This window comes from Salvelinus alpinus, chromosome 15 (assembly GCF_045679555.1).
Source record: "Salvelinus alpinus chromosome 15, SLU_Salpinus.1, whole genome shotgun sequence".
Lineage (NCBI taxonomy): Eukaryota > Metazoa > Chordata > Actinopteri > Salmoniformes > Salmonidae > Salvelinus > Salvelinus alpinus.
The window spans coordinates 9,775,339-9,793,303 of NC_092100.1; the positions used below are offsets into that span (position 1 = coordinate 9,775,339).

Here is a 17,965-nt window from a genome sequence, read left to right on the forward strand (position 1 = left end):
TTCTCCTAACTCTGCTCTCTCTCCCTCTCTGTGTTCTCCTACCTCTGCTCTCTCTCCCCCTCTGTGTTCTCCTACCTCTGCTCTCTCTGTGTTCTCCTACCTCTGCTCTCTCTGTGTTCTCCTACCTCTGCTCTCTCTCCCTCTCTGTGTTCTCCTACCTCTGCTCTCTCTCCCTCTCTCTGTTCTCTTACCCCTGCTCTCTCTGTGTTCTCCTACCTCTGCTCTCTCTCCCTCTCTGTGTTCTGCTATCTCTGCTCTCTCTCCCTCTCTGTGTTCTCCTATCTCTGCTCTCTGCTCTCTCTCCCTCTCTGTGTTCTGCTACCTCTGCTCTCTCTCCCTCTCTGTGTTCTCCTACCTCTGCTCTCTCTCCCTCTCTGTGTTCTCCTACCTCTGCTCTCTCTCCCTCTCTGTGTTCTGCTACCTCTGCTCTCTCTCCCTCTCTGTGTTCTCCTACCTCTGCTCTCTCTCCCTCTCTGTGTTCTGTTACCTCTGCTCTCTCTCCCTCTCTGTGTTCTGTTACCTCTGCTCTCTCTCCCTCTCTGTGTTCTCCTACCTCTGCTATCTCTCCCTCTCTGTGTTCTCCTACCTCTGCTATCTCTCCCTCTCTGTGTTCTGCTACCTCTGCTCTCTCTCCCTCTCTGTGTTCTGCTACCTCTGCTCTCTCTCCCTCTCTGTGTTCTGCTACCTCTGCTCTCTCTCCCTCTCTGTGTTCTGCTACCTCTGCTCTCTCTCCCTCTCTGTGTTCTGCTCTCTCTCCCTCTCTGTGTTCTGCTCTCTCTCCCTCTCTGTGTTCTGCTACCTCTGCTCTCTCTCCCTCTCTGTGTTCTCCTACCTCTGCTCTCTCTCCCTCTCTGTGTTCTGCTCTCTCTCCCTCTCTGTGTTCTGCTACCTCTGCTCTCTCTCCCTCTCTGTGTTCTCCTACCTCTGCTCTCTCTCCCTCTCTGTGTTCTCCTACCTCTGCTATCTCTCCCTCTCTGTGTTCTGCTACCTCTGCTCTCTCTCCCTCTCTGTGTTCTGCTACCTCTGCTCTCTCTCCCTCTCTGTGTTCTCCTACCTCTGCTCTCTCTCCCTCTCTGTGTTCTCCTACCTCTGCTCTCTCTCCCTCTCTGTGTTCTCCTACCTCTGCTCTCTCTCCCTCTCTGTGTTCTCCTACCTCTGCTCTCTCTCCCTCTCTGTGTTCTGCTACCTCTGCTCTCTCTCCCTCTCTGTGTTCTCCTACCTCTGCTATCTCTCCCTCTCTGTGTTCTCCTACCTCTGCTCTCTCTCCCTCTCTCTGTTCTCCTACCTCTGCTCTCTCTGTGTTCTCCTACCTCTGCTCTCTCTCCCTCTCTGTGTTCTCCTACCTCTGCTCTCTCTCCCTCTCTGTGTTCTGCTATCTCTGCTCTCTCTCCCTCTCTGTGTTCTGCTACCTCTGCTCTTTCTCCCTCTCTGTGTTCTCCTACCTCTGCTCTCTCTCCCTCTCTGTGTTCTGCTACCTCTGCTATCTCTCCCTCTCTGTGTTCTCCTACCTCTGCTATCTCTCCCTCTCTGTGTTCTGCTACCTCTGCTCTATCTCCCTCTCTGTGTTCTCCTACCTCTGCTCTCTCTCCCTCTCTGTGTTCTGCTACCTCTGCTATCTCTCCCTCTCTGTGTTCTCCTACCTCTGCTCTCTCTCCCTCTCTGTGTTCTGCTACCTCTGCTCTCTCTCCCTCTCTGTGTTCTGCTACCTCTGCTCTCTCTCCCTCTCTGTGTTCTGCTACCTCTGCTCTCTCCCTCTCTGTGTTCTGCTCTCTCTCCCTCTCTGTGTTCTGCTACCTCTGCTCTCTCTCCCTCTCTGTGTTCTGCTCTCTCTCCCTCTCTGTGTTCTGCTACCTCTGCTCTCTCTCCCTCTCTGTGTTCTGCTACCTCTGCTCTCTCTCCCTCTCTGTGTTCTCCTACCTCTGCTCTCTCTCCCTCTCTGTGTTCTGCTCCCTCTGCTCTCTCTCCCTCTCTGTGTTCTGCTACCTCTGCTCTCTCTCCCTCTCTGTGTTCTGCTACCTCTGCTCTCTCTCCCTCTCTGTGTTCTGCTACCTCTGCTCTCTCTCCCTCTCTGTGTTCTGCTCCCTCTGCTCTCTCTCCCTCTCTGTGTTCTGCTCCCTCTGCTCTCTCTCCCTCTCTGTGTTCTCCTACCTCTGCTCTCTCTCCCTCTCTGTGTTCTCCTACCTCTGCTCTCTCTCCCTCTCTGTGTTCTGCTACCTCAGCTCTCTCTCCCTCTCTGTGTTCTCCTACCTCTGCTCTCTCTCCCTCTCTGTGTTCTGCTACCTCTGCTCTCTCTCCCTCTCTGTGTTCTGCTACCTCTGCTCTCTCTCCCTCTCTGTGTTCTGCTACCTCTGCTCTCTCTCCCTCTCTGTGTTCTCCTACCTCTGCTCTCTCTCCCTCTCTGTGTTCTGCTACCTCTGCTCTCTCTCCCTCTCTGTGTTCTCCTACCTCTGCTCTCTCTCCCTCTCTGTGTTCTCCTACCTCTGCTCTCTCTCCCTCTCTGTGTTCTGCTACCTCTGCTCTCTCTCCCTCTCTGTGTTCTCCTACCTCTGCTCTCTCTCCCTCTCTGTGTTCTGCTACCTCTGCTCTCTCTCCCTCTCTGTGTTCTCCTACCTCTGTGTTCTCCTACCTCTGCTCTCTCTTCCTCTCTGTGTTCTGCTACCTCTGCTCTCTCTTCCTCTCTGTGTTCTGCTACCTCTGCTCTCTCTTCCTCTCTGTGTTCTGCTACCTCTGCTCTCTCTCCCTCTCTGTGTTCTCCTACCTCTGCTCTCTCTCCCTCTCTGTGTTCTGCTACCTCTGCTCTCTCTCCCTCTCTGTGTTCTCCTACCTCTGCTCTCTCTTCCTCTCTGTGTTCTGCTACCTCTGCTCTCTCTTCCTCTCTGTGTTCTGCTACCTCTGCTCTCTCTCCCTCTCTGTGTTCTCCTACCTCTGCTCTCTCTCCCTCTCTGTGTTCTCCTACCTCTGCTCTCTCTCCCTCTCTGTGTTCTCCTAACTCTGCTCTCTCTCCCTCTCTGTGTTCTCCTACCTCTGCTCTCTCTCCCTCTCTGTGTTCTCCTACCTCTGCTCTCTCTCCCTCTCTGTGTTCTCCTACCTCTGCTCTCTCTCCCTCTCTGTGTTCTCCTACCTCTGCTCTCTCTCCCTCTCTCTGTTCTCTTACCTCTGCTCTCTCTGTGTTCTGCTACCTCTGCTCTCTCTCCCTCTCTGTGTTCTGCTATCTCTGCTCTCTCTCCCTCTCTGTGTTCTGCTATCTCTGCTCTCTCTCCCTCTCTGTGTTCTCCTACCTCTGCTATCTCTCCCTCTCTGTGTTCTGCTACCTCTGCTCTCTCTCCCTCTCTGTGTTCTCCTACCTCTGCTCTCTCTCCCTCTCTGTGTTCTCCTACCTCTGCTCTCTCTCCCTCTCTGTGTTCTCCTACCTCTGCTCTCTCTCCCTCTCTGTGTTCTGCTACCTCTGCTCTCTCTCCCTCTCTGTGTTCTCCTACCTCTGCTCTCTCTCCCTCTCTGTGTTCTGTTACCTCTGCTCTCTCTCCCTCTCTGTGTTCTGTTACCTCTGCTCTCTCTCCCTCTCTGTGTTCTCCTACCTCTGCTATCTCTCCCTCTCTGTGTTCTCCTACCTCTGCTATCTCTCCCTCTCTGTGTTCTGCTACCTCTGCTCTCTCTCCCTCTCTGTGTTCTGCTACCTCTGCTCTCTCTCCCTCTCTGTGTTCTCCTACCTCTGCTCTCTCTCCCTCTCTGTGTTCTCCTACCTCTGCTCTCTCTCCCTCTCTGTGTTCTGCTACCTCTGCTCTCTCTCCCTCTCTGTGTTCTCCTACCTCTGCTCTCTCTCCCTCTCTCTGTTCTCCTACCTCTGCTCTCTGTGTTCTCCTACCTCTGCTCTCTCTCCCTCTCTGTGTTCTCCTACCTCTGCTCTCTCTCCCTCTCTGTGTTCTGCTATCTCTGCTCTCTCTCCCTCTCTGTGTTCTGCTACCTCTGCTCTCTCTCCCTCTCTGTGTTCTCCTACCTCTGCTCTCTCTCCCTCTCTGTGTTCTGCTACCTCTGCTATCTCTCCCTCTCTGTGTTCTCCTACCTCTGCTATCTCTCCCTCTCTGTGTTCTCCTACCTCTGCTCTCTCTCCCTCTCTGTGTTCTGCTACCTCTGCTATCTCTCCCTCTCTGTGTTCTCCTACCTCTGCTCTCTCTCCCTCTCTGTGTTCTCCTACCTCTGCTCTCTCTCCCTCTCTGTGTTCTGCTCTCTCTCCCTCTCTGTGTTCTGCTACCTCTGCTCTCTCTCCCTCTCTGTGTTCTCCTACCTCTGCTCTCTCTCCCTCTCTGTGTTCTCCTACCTCTGCTATCTCTCCCTCTCTGTGTTCTGCTACCTCTGCTCTCTCTCCCTCTCTGTGTTCTGCTACCTCTGCTCTCTCTCCCTCTCTGTGTTCTCCTACCTCTGCTCTCTCTCCCTCTCTGTGTTCTCCTACCTCTGCTCTCTCTCCCTCTCTGTGTTCTCCTACCTCTGCTCTCTCTCCCTCTCTGTGTTCTCCTACCTCTGCTCTCTCTCCCTCTCTGTGTTCTGCTACCTCTGCTCTCTCTCCCTCTCTGTGTTCTCCTACCTCTGCTATCTCTCCCTCTCTGTGTTCTCCTACCTCTGCTCTCTCTCCCTCTCTCTGTTCTCCTACCTCTGCTCTCTCTGTGTTCTCCTACCTCTGCTCTCTCTCCCTCTCTGTGTTCTCCTACCTCTGCTCTCTCTCCCTCTCTGTGTTCTGCTACCTCTGCTCTCTCTCCCTCTCTCTGTTCTCCTACCTCTGCTCTCTCTGTGTTCTCCTACCTCTGCTCTCTCTCCCTCTCTGTGTTCTCCTACCTCTGCTATCTCTCCCTCTCTGTGTTCTCCTACCTCTGCTATCTCTCCCTCTCTGTGTTCTGCTACCTCTGCTCTATCTCCCTCTCTGTGTTCTCCTACCTCTGCTCTCTCTCCCTCTCTGTGTTCTGCTACCTCTGCTATCTCTCCCTCTCTGTGTTCTCCTACCTCTGCTCTCTCTCCCTCTCTGTGTTCTGCTACCTCTGCTCTCTCTCCCTCTCTGTGTTCTGCTATCTCTGCTCTCTCTCCCTCTCTGTGTTCTCCTACCTCTGCTCTCTCTCCCTCTCTGTGTTCTCCTACCTCTGCTCTCTCTCCCTCTCTGTGTTCTGCTACCTCTGCTCTCTCTCCCTCTCTGTGTTCTGCTACCTCTGCTCTCTCTCCCTCTCTGTGTTCTGCTACCTCTGCTCTCTCTCCCTCTCTGTGTTCTGCTACCTCTGCTCTCTCTCCCTCTCTGTGTTCTGCTACCTCTGCTCTCTCTCCCTCTCTGTGTTCTCCTACCTCTGCTCTCTCTCCCTCTCTGTGTTCTCCTACCTCTGCTCTCTCTCCCTCTCTGTGTTCTGCTACCTCTGCTCTCTCTCCCTCTCTGTGTTCTCCTACCTCTGCTCTCTCTCCCTCTCTGTGTTCTGCTACCTCTGCTCTCTCTCCCTCTCTGTGTTCTGCTACCTCTGCTCTCTCTCCCTCTCTGTGTTCTCCTACCTCTGCTCTCTCTCCCTCTCTGTGTTCTGCTACCTCTGCTCTCTCTCCCTCTCTGTGTTCTGCTACCTCTGCTCTCTCTCCCTCTCTGTGTTCTCCTACCTCTGCTCTCTCTCCCTCTCTGTGTTCTCCTACCTCTGCTCTCTCTCCCTCTCTGTGTTCTGCTACCTCTGCTCTCTCTCCCTCTCTGTGTTCTCCTACCTCTGCTCTCTCTCCCTCTCTCTGTTCTCCTACCTCTGCTCTCTGTGTTCTCCTACCTCTGCTCTCTCTCCCTCTCTGTGTTCTCCTACCTCTGCTCTCTCTCCCTCTCTGTGTTCTGCTACCTCTGCTCTCTCTCCCTCTCTGTGTTCTGCTACCTCTGCTCTCTCTCCCTCTCTGTGTTCTCCTACCTCTGCTCTCTCTCCCTCTCTGTGTTCTGCTACCTCTGCTATCTCTCCCTCTCTGTGTTCTCCTACCTCTGCTATCTCTCCCTCTCTGTGTTCTCCTACCTCTGCTCTCTCTCCCTCTCTGTGTTCTGCTACCTCTGCTATCTCTCCCTCTCTGTGTTCTCCTACCTCTGCTCTCTCTCCCTCTCTGTGTTCTCCTACCTCTGCTCTCTCTCCCTCTCTGTGTTCTGCTCTCTCTCCCTCTCTGTGTTCTGCTACCTCTGCTCTCTCTCCCTCTCTGTGTTCTCCTACCTCTGCTCTCTCTCCCTCTCTGTGTTCTCCTACCTCTGCTATCTCTCCCTCTCTGTGTTCTGCTACCTCTGCTCTCTCTCCCTCTCTGTGTTCTGCTACCTCTGCTCTCTCTCCCTCTCTGTGTTCTCCTACCTCTGCTCTCTCTCCCTCTCTGTGTTCTCCTACCTCTGCTCTCTCTCCCTCTCTGTGTTCTCCTACCTCTGCTCTCTCTCCCTCTCTGTGTTCTCCTACCTCTGCTCTCTCTCCCTCTCTGTGTTCTGCTACCTCTGCTCTCTCTCCCTCTCTGTGTTCTCCTACCTCTGCTATCTCTCCCTCTCTGTGTTCTCCTACCTCTGCTCTCTCTCCCTCTCTCTGTTCTCCTACCTCTGCTCTCTCTGTGTTCTCCTACCTCTGCTCTCTCTCCCTCTCTGTGTTCTCCTACCTCTGCTCTCTCTCCCTCTCTGTGTTCTGCTACCTCTGCTCTCTCTCCCTCTCTGTGTTCTGCTACCTCTGCTCTCTCTCCCTCTCTGTGTTCTCCTACCTCTGCTCTCTCTCCCTCTCTGTGTTCTGCTACCTCTGCTATCTCTCCCTCTCTGTGTTCTCCTACCTCTGCTATCTCTCCCTCTCTGTGTTCTGCTACCTCTGCTCTATCTCCCTCTCTGTGTTCTCCTACCTCTGCTCTCTCTCCCTCTCTGTGTTCTGCTACCTCTGCTATCTCTCCCTCTCTGTGTTCTCCTACCTCTGCTCTCTCTCCCTCTCTGTGTTCTGCTACCTCTGCTCTCTCTCCCTCTCTGTGTTCTGCTATCTCTGCTCTCTCTCCCTCTCTGTGTTCTCCTACCTCTGCTCTCTCTCCCTCTCTGTGTTCTCCTACCTCTGCTCTCTCTCCCTCTCTGTGTTCTGCTACCTCTGCTCTCTCTCCCTCTCTGTGTTCTGCTACCTCTGCTCTCTCTCCCTCTCTGTGTTCTGCTACCTCTGCTCTCTCTCCCTCTCTGTGTTCTGCTACCTCTGCTCTCTCTCCCTCTCTGTGTTCTGCTACCTCTGCTCTCTCTCCCTCTCTGTGTTCTCCTACCTCTGCTCTCTCTCCCTCTCTGTGTTCTCCTACCTCTGCTCTCTCTCCCTCTCTGTGTTCTGCTACCTCTGCTCTCTCTCCCTCTCTGTGTTCTCCTACCTCTGCTCTCTCTCCCTCTCTGTGTTCTGCTACCTCTGCTCTCTCTCCCTCTCTGTGTTCTGCTACCTCTGATCTCTCTCCCTCTCTGTGTTCTCCTACCTCTGCTCTCTCTCCCTCTCTGTGTTCTCCTACCTCTGCTCTCTCTCCCTCTCTGTGTTCTGCTACCTCTGCTCTCTCTCCCTCTCTGTGTTCTCCTACCTCTGCTCTCTCTCCCTCTCTGTGTTCTCCTACCTCTGCTCTCTCTCCCTCTCTGTGTTCTGCTACCTCTGCTCTCTCTCCCTCTCTCTGTTCTCCTACCTCTGCTCTCTCTCCCTCTCGGTGTTCTCCTACCTCTGCTCTCTCTCCCTCTCTGTGTTCTCCTACCTGCTTTCTCTCCCTCTCTCTGTTCTCCTACCTCTGCTCTCTCTCCCTCTCTGTGTTCTCCTACCTCTGCTCTCTCTCCCTCTCTGTGTTCTGCTACCTCTGCTCTCTCTCCCTCTCTCTGTTCTCCTACCTCTGCTCTCTCTCCCTCTCTGTGTTCTGCTACCTCTGCTCTCTCTCCCTCTCTGTGTTCTCCTACCTCTGCTCTCTCTCCCTCTCTGTGTTCTGCTACCTCTGCTCTCTCTCCCTCTCTCTGTTCTCCTACCTCTGCTCTCTCTCCCTCTCTGTGTTCTCCTACCTCTGCTCTCTCTCCCTCTCTGTGTTCTCCTACCTCTGCTCTCTCTCCCTCTCTGTGTTCTGCTACCTCTGCTCTCTCTCCCTCTCTGTGTTCTGCTACCTCTGCTCTCTCTCCCTCTCTGTGTTCTGCTCTCTCTCCCTCTCTGTGTTCTGCTACCTCTGCTCTCTCTCCCTCTCTGTGTTCTCCTACCTCTGCTCTCTCTCCCTCTCTGTGTTCTGCTCTCTCTCCCTCTCTGTGTTCTGCTACCTCTGCTCTCTCTCCCTCTCTGTGTTCTCCTACCTCTGCTCTCTCTCCCTCTCTGTGTTCTCCTACCTCTGCTATCTCTCCCTCTCTGTGTTCTGCTACCTCTGCTCTCTCTCCCTCTCTGTGTTCTCCTACCTCTGCTCTCTCTCCCTCTCTGTGTTCTCCTACCTCTGCTCTCTCTCCCTCTCTGTGTTCTCCTACCTCTGCTCTCTCTCCCTCTCTGTGTTCTCCTACCTCTGCTCTCTCTCCCTCTCTGTGTTCTGCTACCTCTGCTCTCTCCCTCTCTGTGTTCTCCTACCTCTGCTCTCTCTCCCTCTCTCTGTTCTCCTACCTCTGCTCTCTCTGTGTTCTCCTACCTCTGCTCTCTCTCCCTCTCTGTGTTCTCCTACCTCTGCTCTCTCTCCCTCTCTGTGTTCTGCTATCTCTGCTCTCTCTCCCTCTCTGTGTTCTGCTACCTCTGCTCTCTCTCCCTCTCTGTGTTCTCCTACCTTTGCTCTCTCTCCCTCTCTGTGTTCTGCTACCTCTGCTATCTCTCCCTCTCTGTGTTCTCCTACCTCTGCTATCTCTCCCTCTCTGTGTTCTCCTACCTCTGCTCTCTCTCCCTCTCTGTGTTCTGCTACCTCTGCTATCTCTCCCTCTCTGTGTTCTCCTACCTCTGCTATCTCTCCCTCTCTGTGTTCTCCTACCTCTGCTCTCTCTCCCTCTCTGTGTTCTCCTACCTCTGCTCTCTCTCCCTCTCTGTGTTCTCCTACCTCTGCTCTCTCTCCCTCTCTGTGTTCTGCTATCTCTGCTCTCTCTCCCTCTCTGTGTTCTGCTACCTCTGCTCTCTCTCCCTCTCTGTGTTCTCCTACCTCTGCTCTCTCTCCCTCTCTGTGTTCTGCTACCTCTGCTATCTCTCCCTCTCTGTGTTCTCCTACCTCTGCTATCTCTCCCTCTCTGTGTTCTGCTACCTCTGCTCTATCTCCCTCTCTGTGTTCTCCTACCTCTGCTCTCTCTCCCTCTCTGTGTTCTGCTACCTCTGCTATCTCTCCCTCTCTGTGTTCTCCTACCTCTGCTATCTCTCCCTCTCTGTGTTCTCCTACCTCTGCTCTCTCTCCCTCTCTGTGTTCTGCTACCTCTGCTCTCTCTCCCTCTCTGTGTTCTGCTATCTCTGCTCTCTCTCCCTCTCTGTGTTCTCCTACCTCTGCTCTCTCTCCCTCTCTGTGTTCTCCTACCTCTGCTCTCTCTCCCTCTCTGTGTTCTCCTACCTCTGCTCTCTCTCCCTCTCTGTGTTCTGCTATCTCTGCTATCTCTCCCTCTCTGTGTTCTCCTACCTCTGCTCTCTCTCCCTCTCTGTGTTCTCCTACCTCTGCTCTCTCTCCCTCTCTGTGTTCTCCTACCTCTGCTCTCTCTCCCTCTCTGTGTTCTGCTACCTCTGCTCTCTCTCCCTCTCTGTGTTCTGCTACCTCTGCTCTCTCTCCCTCTCTGTGTTCTCCTACCTCTGCTCTCTCTCCCTCTCTGTGTTCTGCTACCTCTGCTCTCTCTCCCTCTCTGTGTTCTGCTACCTCTGCTCTCTCTCCCTCTCTGTGTTCTGCTACCTCTGCTCTCTCTCCCTCTCTGTGTTCTGCTACCTCTGCTCTCTCTCCCTCTCTGTGTTCTCCTACCTCTGCTCTCTCTCCCTCTCTGTGTTCTCCTACCTCTGCTCTCTCTCCCTCTCTGTGTTCTGCTACCTCTGCTCTCTCTCCCTCTCTGTGTTCTGCTACCTCTGCTCTCTCTCCCTCTCTGTGTTCTGCTACCTCTGATCTCTCTCCCTCTCTGTGTTCTCATACCTCTGCTCTCTCTCCCTCTCTGTGTTCTCCTACCTCTGCTCTCTCTCCCTCTCTGTGTTCTGCTACCTCTGATCTCTCTCCCTCTCTGTGTTCTGCTACCTCTGCTCTCTCTCCCTCTCTGTGTTCTCCTACCTCTGCTCTCTCTCCCTCTCTGTGTTCTCCTACCTCTGCTCTCTCTCCCTCTCTGTGTTCTGCTACCTCTGCTCTCTCTCCCTCTCTCTGTTCTCCTACCTCTGCTCTCTCTCCCTCTCTGTGTTCTCCTACCTCTGCTCTCTCTCCCTCTCTGTGTTCTCCTACCTGCTTTCTCTCCCTCTCTCTGTTCTCCTACCTCTGCTCTCTCTCCCTCTCTGTGCTCTCCTACCTCTGCTCTCTCTCCCTCTCTGTGTTCTGCTACCTCTGCTCTCTCTCCCTCTCTCTGTTCTCCTACCTCTGCTCTCTCTCCCTCTCTGTGTTCTGCTACCTCTGCTCTCTCTCCCTCTCTCTGTTCTCCTACCTCTGCTCTCTCTCCCTCTCTGTGTTCTCCTACCTCTGCTCTCTCTCCCTCTCTGTGTTCTCCTACCTCTGCTCTCTCTCCCTCTCTGTGTTCTCCTACCTCTGCTCTCTCTTTCAGGACTTCTCGAATGACGACACCAAGCTGGAGTACAATGTGGACGCAGACAATGGCATTGCGATGGAGGGCTACCTGTTTAAGAGGGCCAGCAACGCCTTCAAAACATGGAACAGGTCAGCTAGAGGACATGATGCAAATCCCCCCTCTTTTTCTCTCCCCCCCGCCTCCCCCTGTACCCCCTTCTCTCTCTCTCTCCGTCTCTCTCTCCCTCTCTCTAGCTGTGCCCTGTAATGGCTTCACCGTTGCACTAAACAGTACATGTTCAGTAGGTAGAACATTCCTGGTAGCAGTAATCTTTCTGTGTCCTCTAACCTTATGGTGATTTTTGTTACTAGCTGGGTGGGGAGGTGATAAGTCACTGTTTAGTATGCATTCATCCAGGGCAGTCAGTCAGTCAGGAAGAATGGTGGGAGGGAGGTAGTGATCTGACACCTGGGAGAGCCCAGCCTGAACGGCGCAGTGCTCTGTGAGCTGCATGGAGTTAGCAAGAAGAACTCCAAGTCTTTTATTGTACTATAGCCTCCAAAGACATTCCCTGTACTGCGAGATGGTCTGTGGTACCATGCTGTTTGAAGAATTTCGATATTATAGTGCAGGGAAGCTTCTTTTCCCAGACCTTCTGTCAAACCATGACAAACGGCATAGTGTTCTACCAACCCTTCCAGAATAGGATTTAAATCACCATAATATCAGATTATTATTTTTTTTGTCAATTTATTTGTCCTTCATTAAATCTCTTATCAATTTTAATTGACTATTAAATACTTCAAATTGTCTCACCTGTTGACCGTGACGTGAACGCTCCTCTCCTTTCAGGCGCTGGTTCTCCATTCAAAACAATCAGCTAGTTTACCAGAAGAAGTTCAAGGTAAGTCGGATTACTCCATTCGTGTCCCAAATTGGCTCCCTGTATAGTGCACTACTTTTGACCAGAGCCCATTGGGTAGTGCCCTGTATAGGGACACAGGGTCCCATTTTGGGATGCGGCCAACATCAAATATACACTTCCAGCCCAAATTCCCCCTGCATTTGTAATACAACGAGGTGGTATAGGGAGGAAAAACAATTCACTTTGCAGCAGGTAACCAGGTTACAATATGGAGTTAAATTAATACCTGTGTTGTGTATACCTTGGAAGAAATTACATTTGTGTGCGTGTCTGTGTGTGCTTGCTTGAGGCTGCGCGTACAATTGTATCTGAGTGTGTACATTGTGTGTGTGTTACGGAGGCTGTGTTCTCCTTTCCCAGGATAATCCCACAGTGGTGGTGGAGGACTTGCGGCTATGTACAGTCAAACACTGTGAAGATATCGAACGCCGCTTCTGCTTTGAAGTGGTGTCACCCACCAAGTAAATACACACACACACACACACACACACACTATAATGCACATATATACAAAAGTATGTGGACACGCCTTCAAATTAGTGGATTTGGCTATTTCAGCCACACCCCTTGCTGACAGGTTTATACAATCGAGCACACAGCCATGCAATCTCCATAGACAAACAATGGCCCATACTGTAGAGCTCAGTGACTTTCAACGTGGCACCGTCATAGGATGCCACCTTTCCAACAAGTCAGTTTGTCAAAATTGCCCTGCTAGAGCTTCCCCGGTCAACTGTAAGTGCTGTTATTGTGAAGTGGAAATGTCTAGGAGCAACAATGGCTCAGCCGCGAAGTGGTAGGCCACACAAGCTATACAGAACGGGATCGCCGAGTGCTGAAGCACGTAGCGCATAAAAATTGTCTGTCCTCGATTGCAACACTCACTACCAAGTTCCAAACTGCATCTGGAAGCAACGTCAGCACAAGAACTGCTAGAACTGTTCGTCGGGAGGTTCATGAAATGGGTTTCCGTGGCAGAGCAGCCACACACAAGCCTAAGATCACCATGTGCAATGCCATGCGTCGGCTGAAGTGGTGTAAAGCTCGCCGCCATTGGAATCTGAAGCAGTGGAAACGTGTTCTCTGGAGTGATGAATCACCCTTCACCATCTGGCAGTCCAACGGACAAATCTGGATTTGGTGGATGCCACGAGAACGCAACCTGCCCGAATGCATAGTGCAAACTGTAAAGTTTGGTGGAGGAGGAATAATGGTCTGGGGCTGTTTTTCATGGTTCGGCTAGGCCCCTTAGTTCCAGTGAAGGGAAATCTTAACGCTACAGCATACAATGATATTCTAGACTATTCTGTGCTTCCAACTTTGTGGCAATAGTTTGGGGAAGGCCCTTTTTCTGTTTCAGCATGACAATGCCCCCATTCACAAAGCGAGGTCCATACAGAAATGGATTGTCGAGATCGGTGCGGAAGAACTTGACTGGCCTGCACAGAGCCCTGACCTCAACCTCATCGAACACCTTTGGGATGAATTGGAATGCCGACTACGAGCCGGGCCTAATCACCCAACATCACTAATGCTCATGTGGCTGAATGCTGCGCGGACTTGCTTCCAATGTTCCAACATCTAGTGGAAAGCCTTCCCAGAAGAGTGGAGGCTGTTATAACAGCAATGTTCCAACATCTAGTGGAAAGCCTTCCCAGAAGAGTGGAGGCTGTTATAACAGCAATGTTCCAACATCTAGTGGAAAGCCTTCCCAGAAGAGTGGAGGCTGTTATAACAGCAATGTTCCAACATCTAGTGGAAAGCCTTCCCAGAAGAGTGGAGGCTGTTATGGCAGCAATGTTCCAACATCTAGTGGAAAGCCTTCCCAGAAGAGTGGAGGCTGTTATGGCAGCAATGTTCCAACATCTAGTGGAAAGCCTTCCCAGAAGAGTGGAGGCTGTTATAACAGCAATGTTCCAACATCTAGTGGAAAGCCTTCCCAGAAGAGTGGAGGCTGTTATGGCAGCAATGTTCCAACATCTAGTGGAAAGCCTTCCCAGAAGAGTGGAGGCTGTTATGGCAGCAATGTTCCAACATCTAGTGGAAAGCCTTCCCAGAAGAGTGGAGGCTGTTATAACAGCAATGTTCCAACATCTAGTGGAAAGCCTTCCCAGAAGAGTGGAGGCTGTTATAACAGCAATGTTCCAACATCTAGTGGAAAGCCTTCCCAGAAGAGTGGAGGCTGTTATGGCAGCAATGTTCCAACATCTAGTGGAAAGCCTTCCCAGAAGAGTGGAGGCTGTTATAACAGCAATGTTCCAACATCTAGTGGAAAGCCTTCCCAGAAGAGTGGAGGCTGTTATAACAGCAATGTTCCAACATCTAGTGGAAAGCCTTCCCAGAAGAGTGGAGGCTGTTATAACAGCAATGTTCCAACATCTAGTGGAAAGCCTTCCCAGAAGAGTGGAGGCTGTTATAACAGCAATGTTCCAACATCTAGTGGAAAGCCTTCCCAGAAGAGTGGAGGCTGTTATAACAGCAATGTTCCAACATCTAGTGGAAAGCCTTCCCAGAAGAGTGGAGGCTGTTATAACAGCAATGTTCCAACATCTAGTGGAAAGCCTTCCCAGAAGAGTGGAGGCTGTTATAACAGCAATGTTCCAACATCTAGTGGAAAGCCTTCCCAGAAGAGTGGAGGCTGTTATGGCAGCAATGTTCCAACATCTAGTGGAAAGCCTTCCCAGAAGAGTGGAGGCTGTTATAACAGCAATGTTCCAACATCTAGTGGAAAGCCTTCCCAGAAGAGTGGAGGCTGTTATAACAGCAATGTTCCAACATCTAGTGGAAAGCCTTCCCAGAAGAGTGGAGGCTGTTATAACAGCAATGTTCCAACATCTAGTGGAAAGCCTTCCCAGAAGAGTGGAGGCTGTTATAACAGCAATGTTCCAACATCTAGTGGAAAGCCTTCCCAGAAGAGTGGAGGCTGTTATAGCAGCAATGTTCCAACATCTAGTGGAAAGCCTTCCCAGAAGAGTGGAGGCTGTTATAGCAGCAATGTTCCAACATCTAGTGGAAAGCCTTCCCAGAAGAGTGGAGGCTGTTATAGCAGCAATGTTCCAACATCTAGTGGAAAGCCTTCCCAGAAGAGTGGAGGCTGTTATAACAGCAATGTTCCAACATCTAGTGGAAAGCCTTCCCAGAAGAGTGGAGGCTGTTATGGCAGCAATGTTCCAACATCTAGTGGAAAGCCTTCCCAGAAGAGTGGAGGCTGTTATAACAGCAATGTTCCAACATCTAGTGGAAAGCCTTCCCAGAAGAGTGGAGGCTGTTATAACAGCAATGTTCCAACATCTAGTGGAAAGCCTTCCCAGAAGAGTGGAGGCTGTTATAACAGCAATGTTCCAACATCTAGTGGAAAGCCTTCCCAGAAGAGTGGAGGCTGTTATAACAGCAATGTTCCAACATCTAGTGGAAAGCCTTCCCAGAAGAGTGGAGGCTGTTATGGCAGCAATGTTCCAACATCTAATGGAAAGCCTTCCCAGAAGAGTGGAGGCTGTTATGGCAGCAAAGGGGGGGGACCAACTCCATATTAACGCCCCTGAATTTGGAATGAGATGTTTGACGAGGTGTCCACATACTTTTGGTGTATATACACTTCCAGAGTACCTAGACACCCCAATACTGTCACACCACACACAGACTCTGGTGCTGCTCGGTAGCAAATTGAAATCTAGTGTGTAGAGGTCTATCAGGCCAGGTAGCAGGCTGTGACGTCCCCGTGTCCCTCCCCCTTCAGGAGTTGTATTATGCAGGCTGACTCTGAGAAGCTGAGGCAGGCTTGGATCAAAGCTGTCCAGAACAGCATCGCCACTGCCTTCAGGGAGCAGGGAGAGGACGCTGAGGTGAGTCACCACGCGCTCCCAGAACTAATGACCTCATGACATTTCTCCATGTTATTTACATTTTTACATTTTACATTTTAGTCATTTAGCAGACGCTCTTATCCAGAGCGACTTACAGTAGAGTGCATACATTTTATTACATTTTTTACATACTGAGACAAGGATATCCCTACCGGCCAAGAGCAGACGCTCTTATCCAGAGCGACTTACAGTAGAGTGCATACATTTTATAACATTTATTTATTTATTAATCTTTTTTTTTTTTATTATTATTATTTTTTTTTTTACATACTGAGACAAGGATATCCCTACCGGCCAAACCCTCCCTACCGGCCAAACCCTCCCTAACCCGGACGACGCTATGCCAATTGTGCGTCGCCCCACGGATCTCCCGGTTGCGGCCGGCTGCGACAGAGCCTGGGCGCGAACCCAGCCCAGCCTGGGCGCGAACCCAGAGACTCTGGTGGCACAGCTAGCACTGCGATGCAGTGCCCTAGACCACTGCGCCACCCGGGAGATTATTATTATTATTTATTTGCTATTTGTTTCCGTTTAGTACATGTCAGGATGAAAATAATCAGACGTACCTCATGTGAACAAAAGTAAAGGATTTCCCTCGTGTGTGTGTGTGTGTGTGTGTGTGTGTGTGTGTGTGTGTGTGTGTGTGTGTGTGTGTGTGTGTGTGTGTGTGTGTGTGTGTGTGTGTGTGTGTGTGTGTGTGTGTGTGTGTGTGTAACAATAGACAATAAAGTAACGTTCTTCTAGTGTTATATGTTGTGTATAACGTCATGTTCATGACCCTCCATGCCAGAAGCTGGACCGGAAGTCTTCCACCTCCACAGGCAGCCTGGACTCAGGCGGCGAGCCCAAAGAGAGGTCACTGAAGGGGGAGAGCGCCCTCCAGAGGGTCATGGTCATTGGGGGCAACGCCTGCTGCTGTGACTGTGGCCAACCTGACCCACGCTGGGCCAGCATCAACCTGGGAATCACCCTCTGTATCCAGTGCTCTGGGATACACAGGTATACTACCAGTACTTCAGTATGTACTACACTGTATTTACACTGAACAAAAATATAAACACAACATGTAAAGTGTTAGTCCCATGTTTCATGAGCTGAAATTTAAAAAATCCCAGAAATGTTCCATACGCACAAAAAGCTTATTTCTCCAAAAGGTTGTGCACAAATATGTTTACATCCCTGTTAGTGAGCCAATAAATGGCCACTTTAAAATGTGAGGTTTTGTCACACAACATAATGCCCCAGATGTCTCAAGTTGAGGGAGCGTGCAATTGGCATGCTGACTGCAGGAATGTCCATCAGAGCTGTTGGCAGAGAATTGAATGTTCATTTTTAGAGAATTACAACTGCAGACCACGTGTAACCTCACCAGCCCCGGACCTCCACATCCAGCTTCTTCACCTGTGGGATTGTCTGAAGGAGGGGGGTGCTGAGGAGTATTTCTGTCTGTAATAAAGCCCTTTTGTGGGGGGAAAAACTTATTCTGATTGGTTGGGCCTGGCTCCCCAGTGGGTGGGCCTATGCCTTCCTGGGCCCACCCATGGCTGCGCCCCTGCCCAGTCATGTGAAATCTATAGATAAGGGCCTAACGAATTTATTTAAATGGACTGATTTCCTTTTTATTTGAACTGTAGCTCAGTAAAATCTTTGAAATTGTTGCATATTGTGTTTTTTATATTTTTGTTCACTGTATATATATATATATATATCACCCAATGCCTCCAGTGCTTCCAGGATACACAGTACATTCCTATCACTGCAGATACTACACATCATGGTACTACTAACTTCATATGTATTCGTAGGCGTCATGCCCATAGGGGGCACCGGAGGAAGTGTTTAAAAATATATATATATTTGATTTATGATACTAGCCAGTTAGCAATGTTATGAAGATGGTTTTAGCTAGCCCAGACAGGCTCCCAACCTCATAACTAGGCTGTCAATCAAGTTCGAGTCGCTAGCTTGTTCTAACTGTCTTAGCAGGCATGTCTGCTGGCATGATTGGTAGACTTTTAGAAAAGCAAGCAATAAATGTACTGAATAAGACTCTCATTCCTTTCAATCGTTTACCCAGATGTTAGTAGAGAAGCATATTCAGTTCCTTTTAATAAGAACCACCAGTTCTGAGGATACAGACCGCTCGAGAAGTGTGCTTAGATATATCTTTTTTTACATAGAATTAAGCATAATGGTGGGTACTCTAGATTTCAGGAAAAAGCTGTTTCAGATGTTTGAAAAATTCTAAATTCTCCAACGTATGGACGGTGATTAAAAAGTGTTATATTAACATGATATCATAAAGATGCTATACAGCAATTTACTGAACAGCAGACTGGTGCTGTACGACAACATACTGAATAGTAGACTGGTGCTGTAGGACAACATACTGAACAGTAGACTGGTGCTGTACGACAACATACTGAACAGTAGACTGGTGCTGTAGGACAACATACTGAACAGTAGACTGGTGCTGTAGGACAACATACTGAACAGTAGACTGGTGCTGTAGGACAACATACTGAACAGTAGACTGGTGCTGTACGACAACAT

General features: G+C 50.6%; 1 protein-coding gene across 9 annotated transcripts in view; it reads left to right on the forward strand.

Annotated features, from left to right (window-relative positions):
• LOC139539452 (arf-GAP with coiled-coil, ANK repeat and PH domain-containing protein 2-like) overlaps positions 1-17,965 on the forward strand; it is a 76,372-nt gene that overhangs the window by 43,013 nt on the left and 15,394 nt on the right. For 8 of the 9 annotated variants that reach the window (XM_071342417.1, XM_071342418.1, XM_071342421.1 and 5 more), the window contains 5 exons: positions 10,661-10,773; positions 11,477-11,528; positions 11,910-12,010; positions 15,286-15,391; positions 16,203-16,411. In XM_071342417.1, the coding sequence (XP_071198518.1) occupies positions 10,661-10,773; positions 11,477-11,528; positions 11,910-12,010; positions 15,286-15,391; positions 16,203-16,411 (581 nt within the window). The remainder of the gene's footprint in view (positions 1-10,660; positions 10,774-11,476; positions 11,529-11,909; positions 12,011-15,285; positions 15,392-16,202; positions 16,412-17,965) is intronic. The other variant, XM_071342419.1, reaches the window with a different exon arrangement.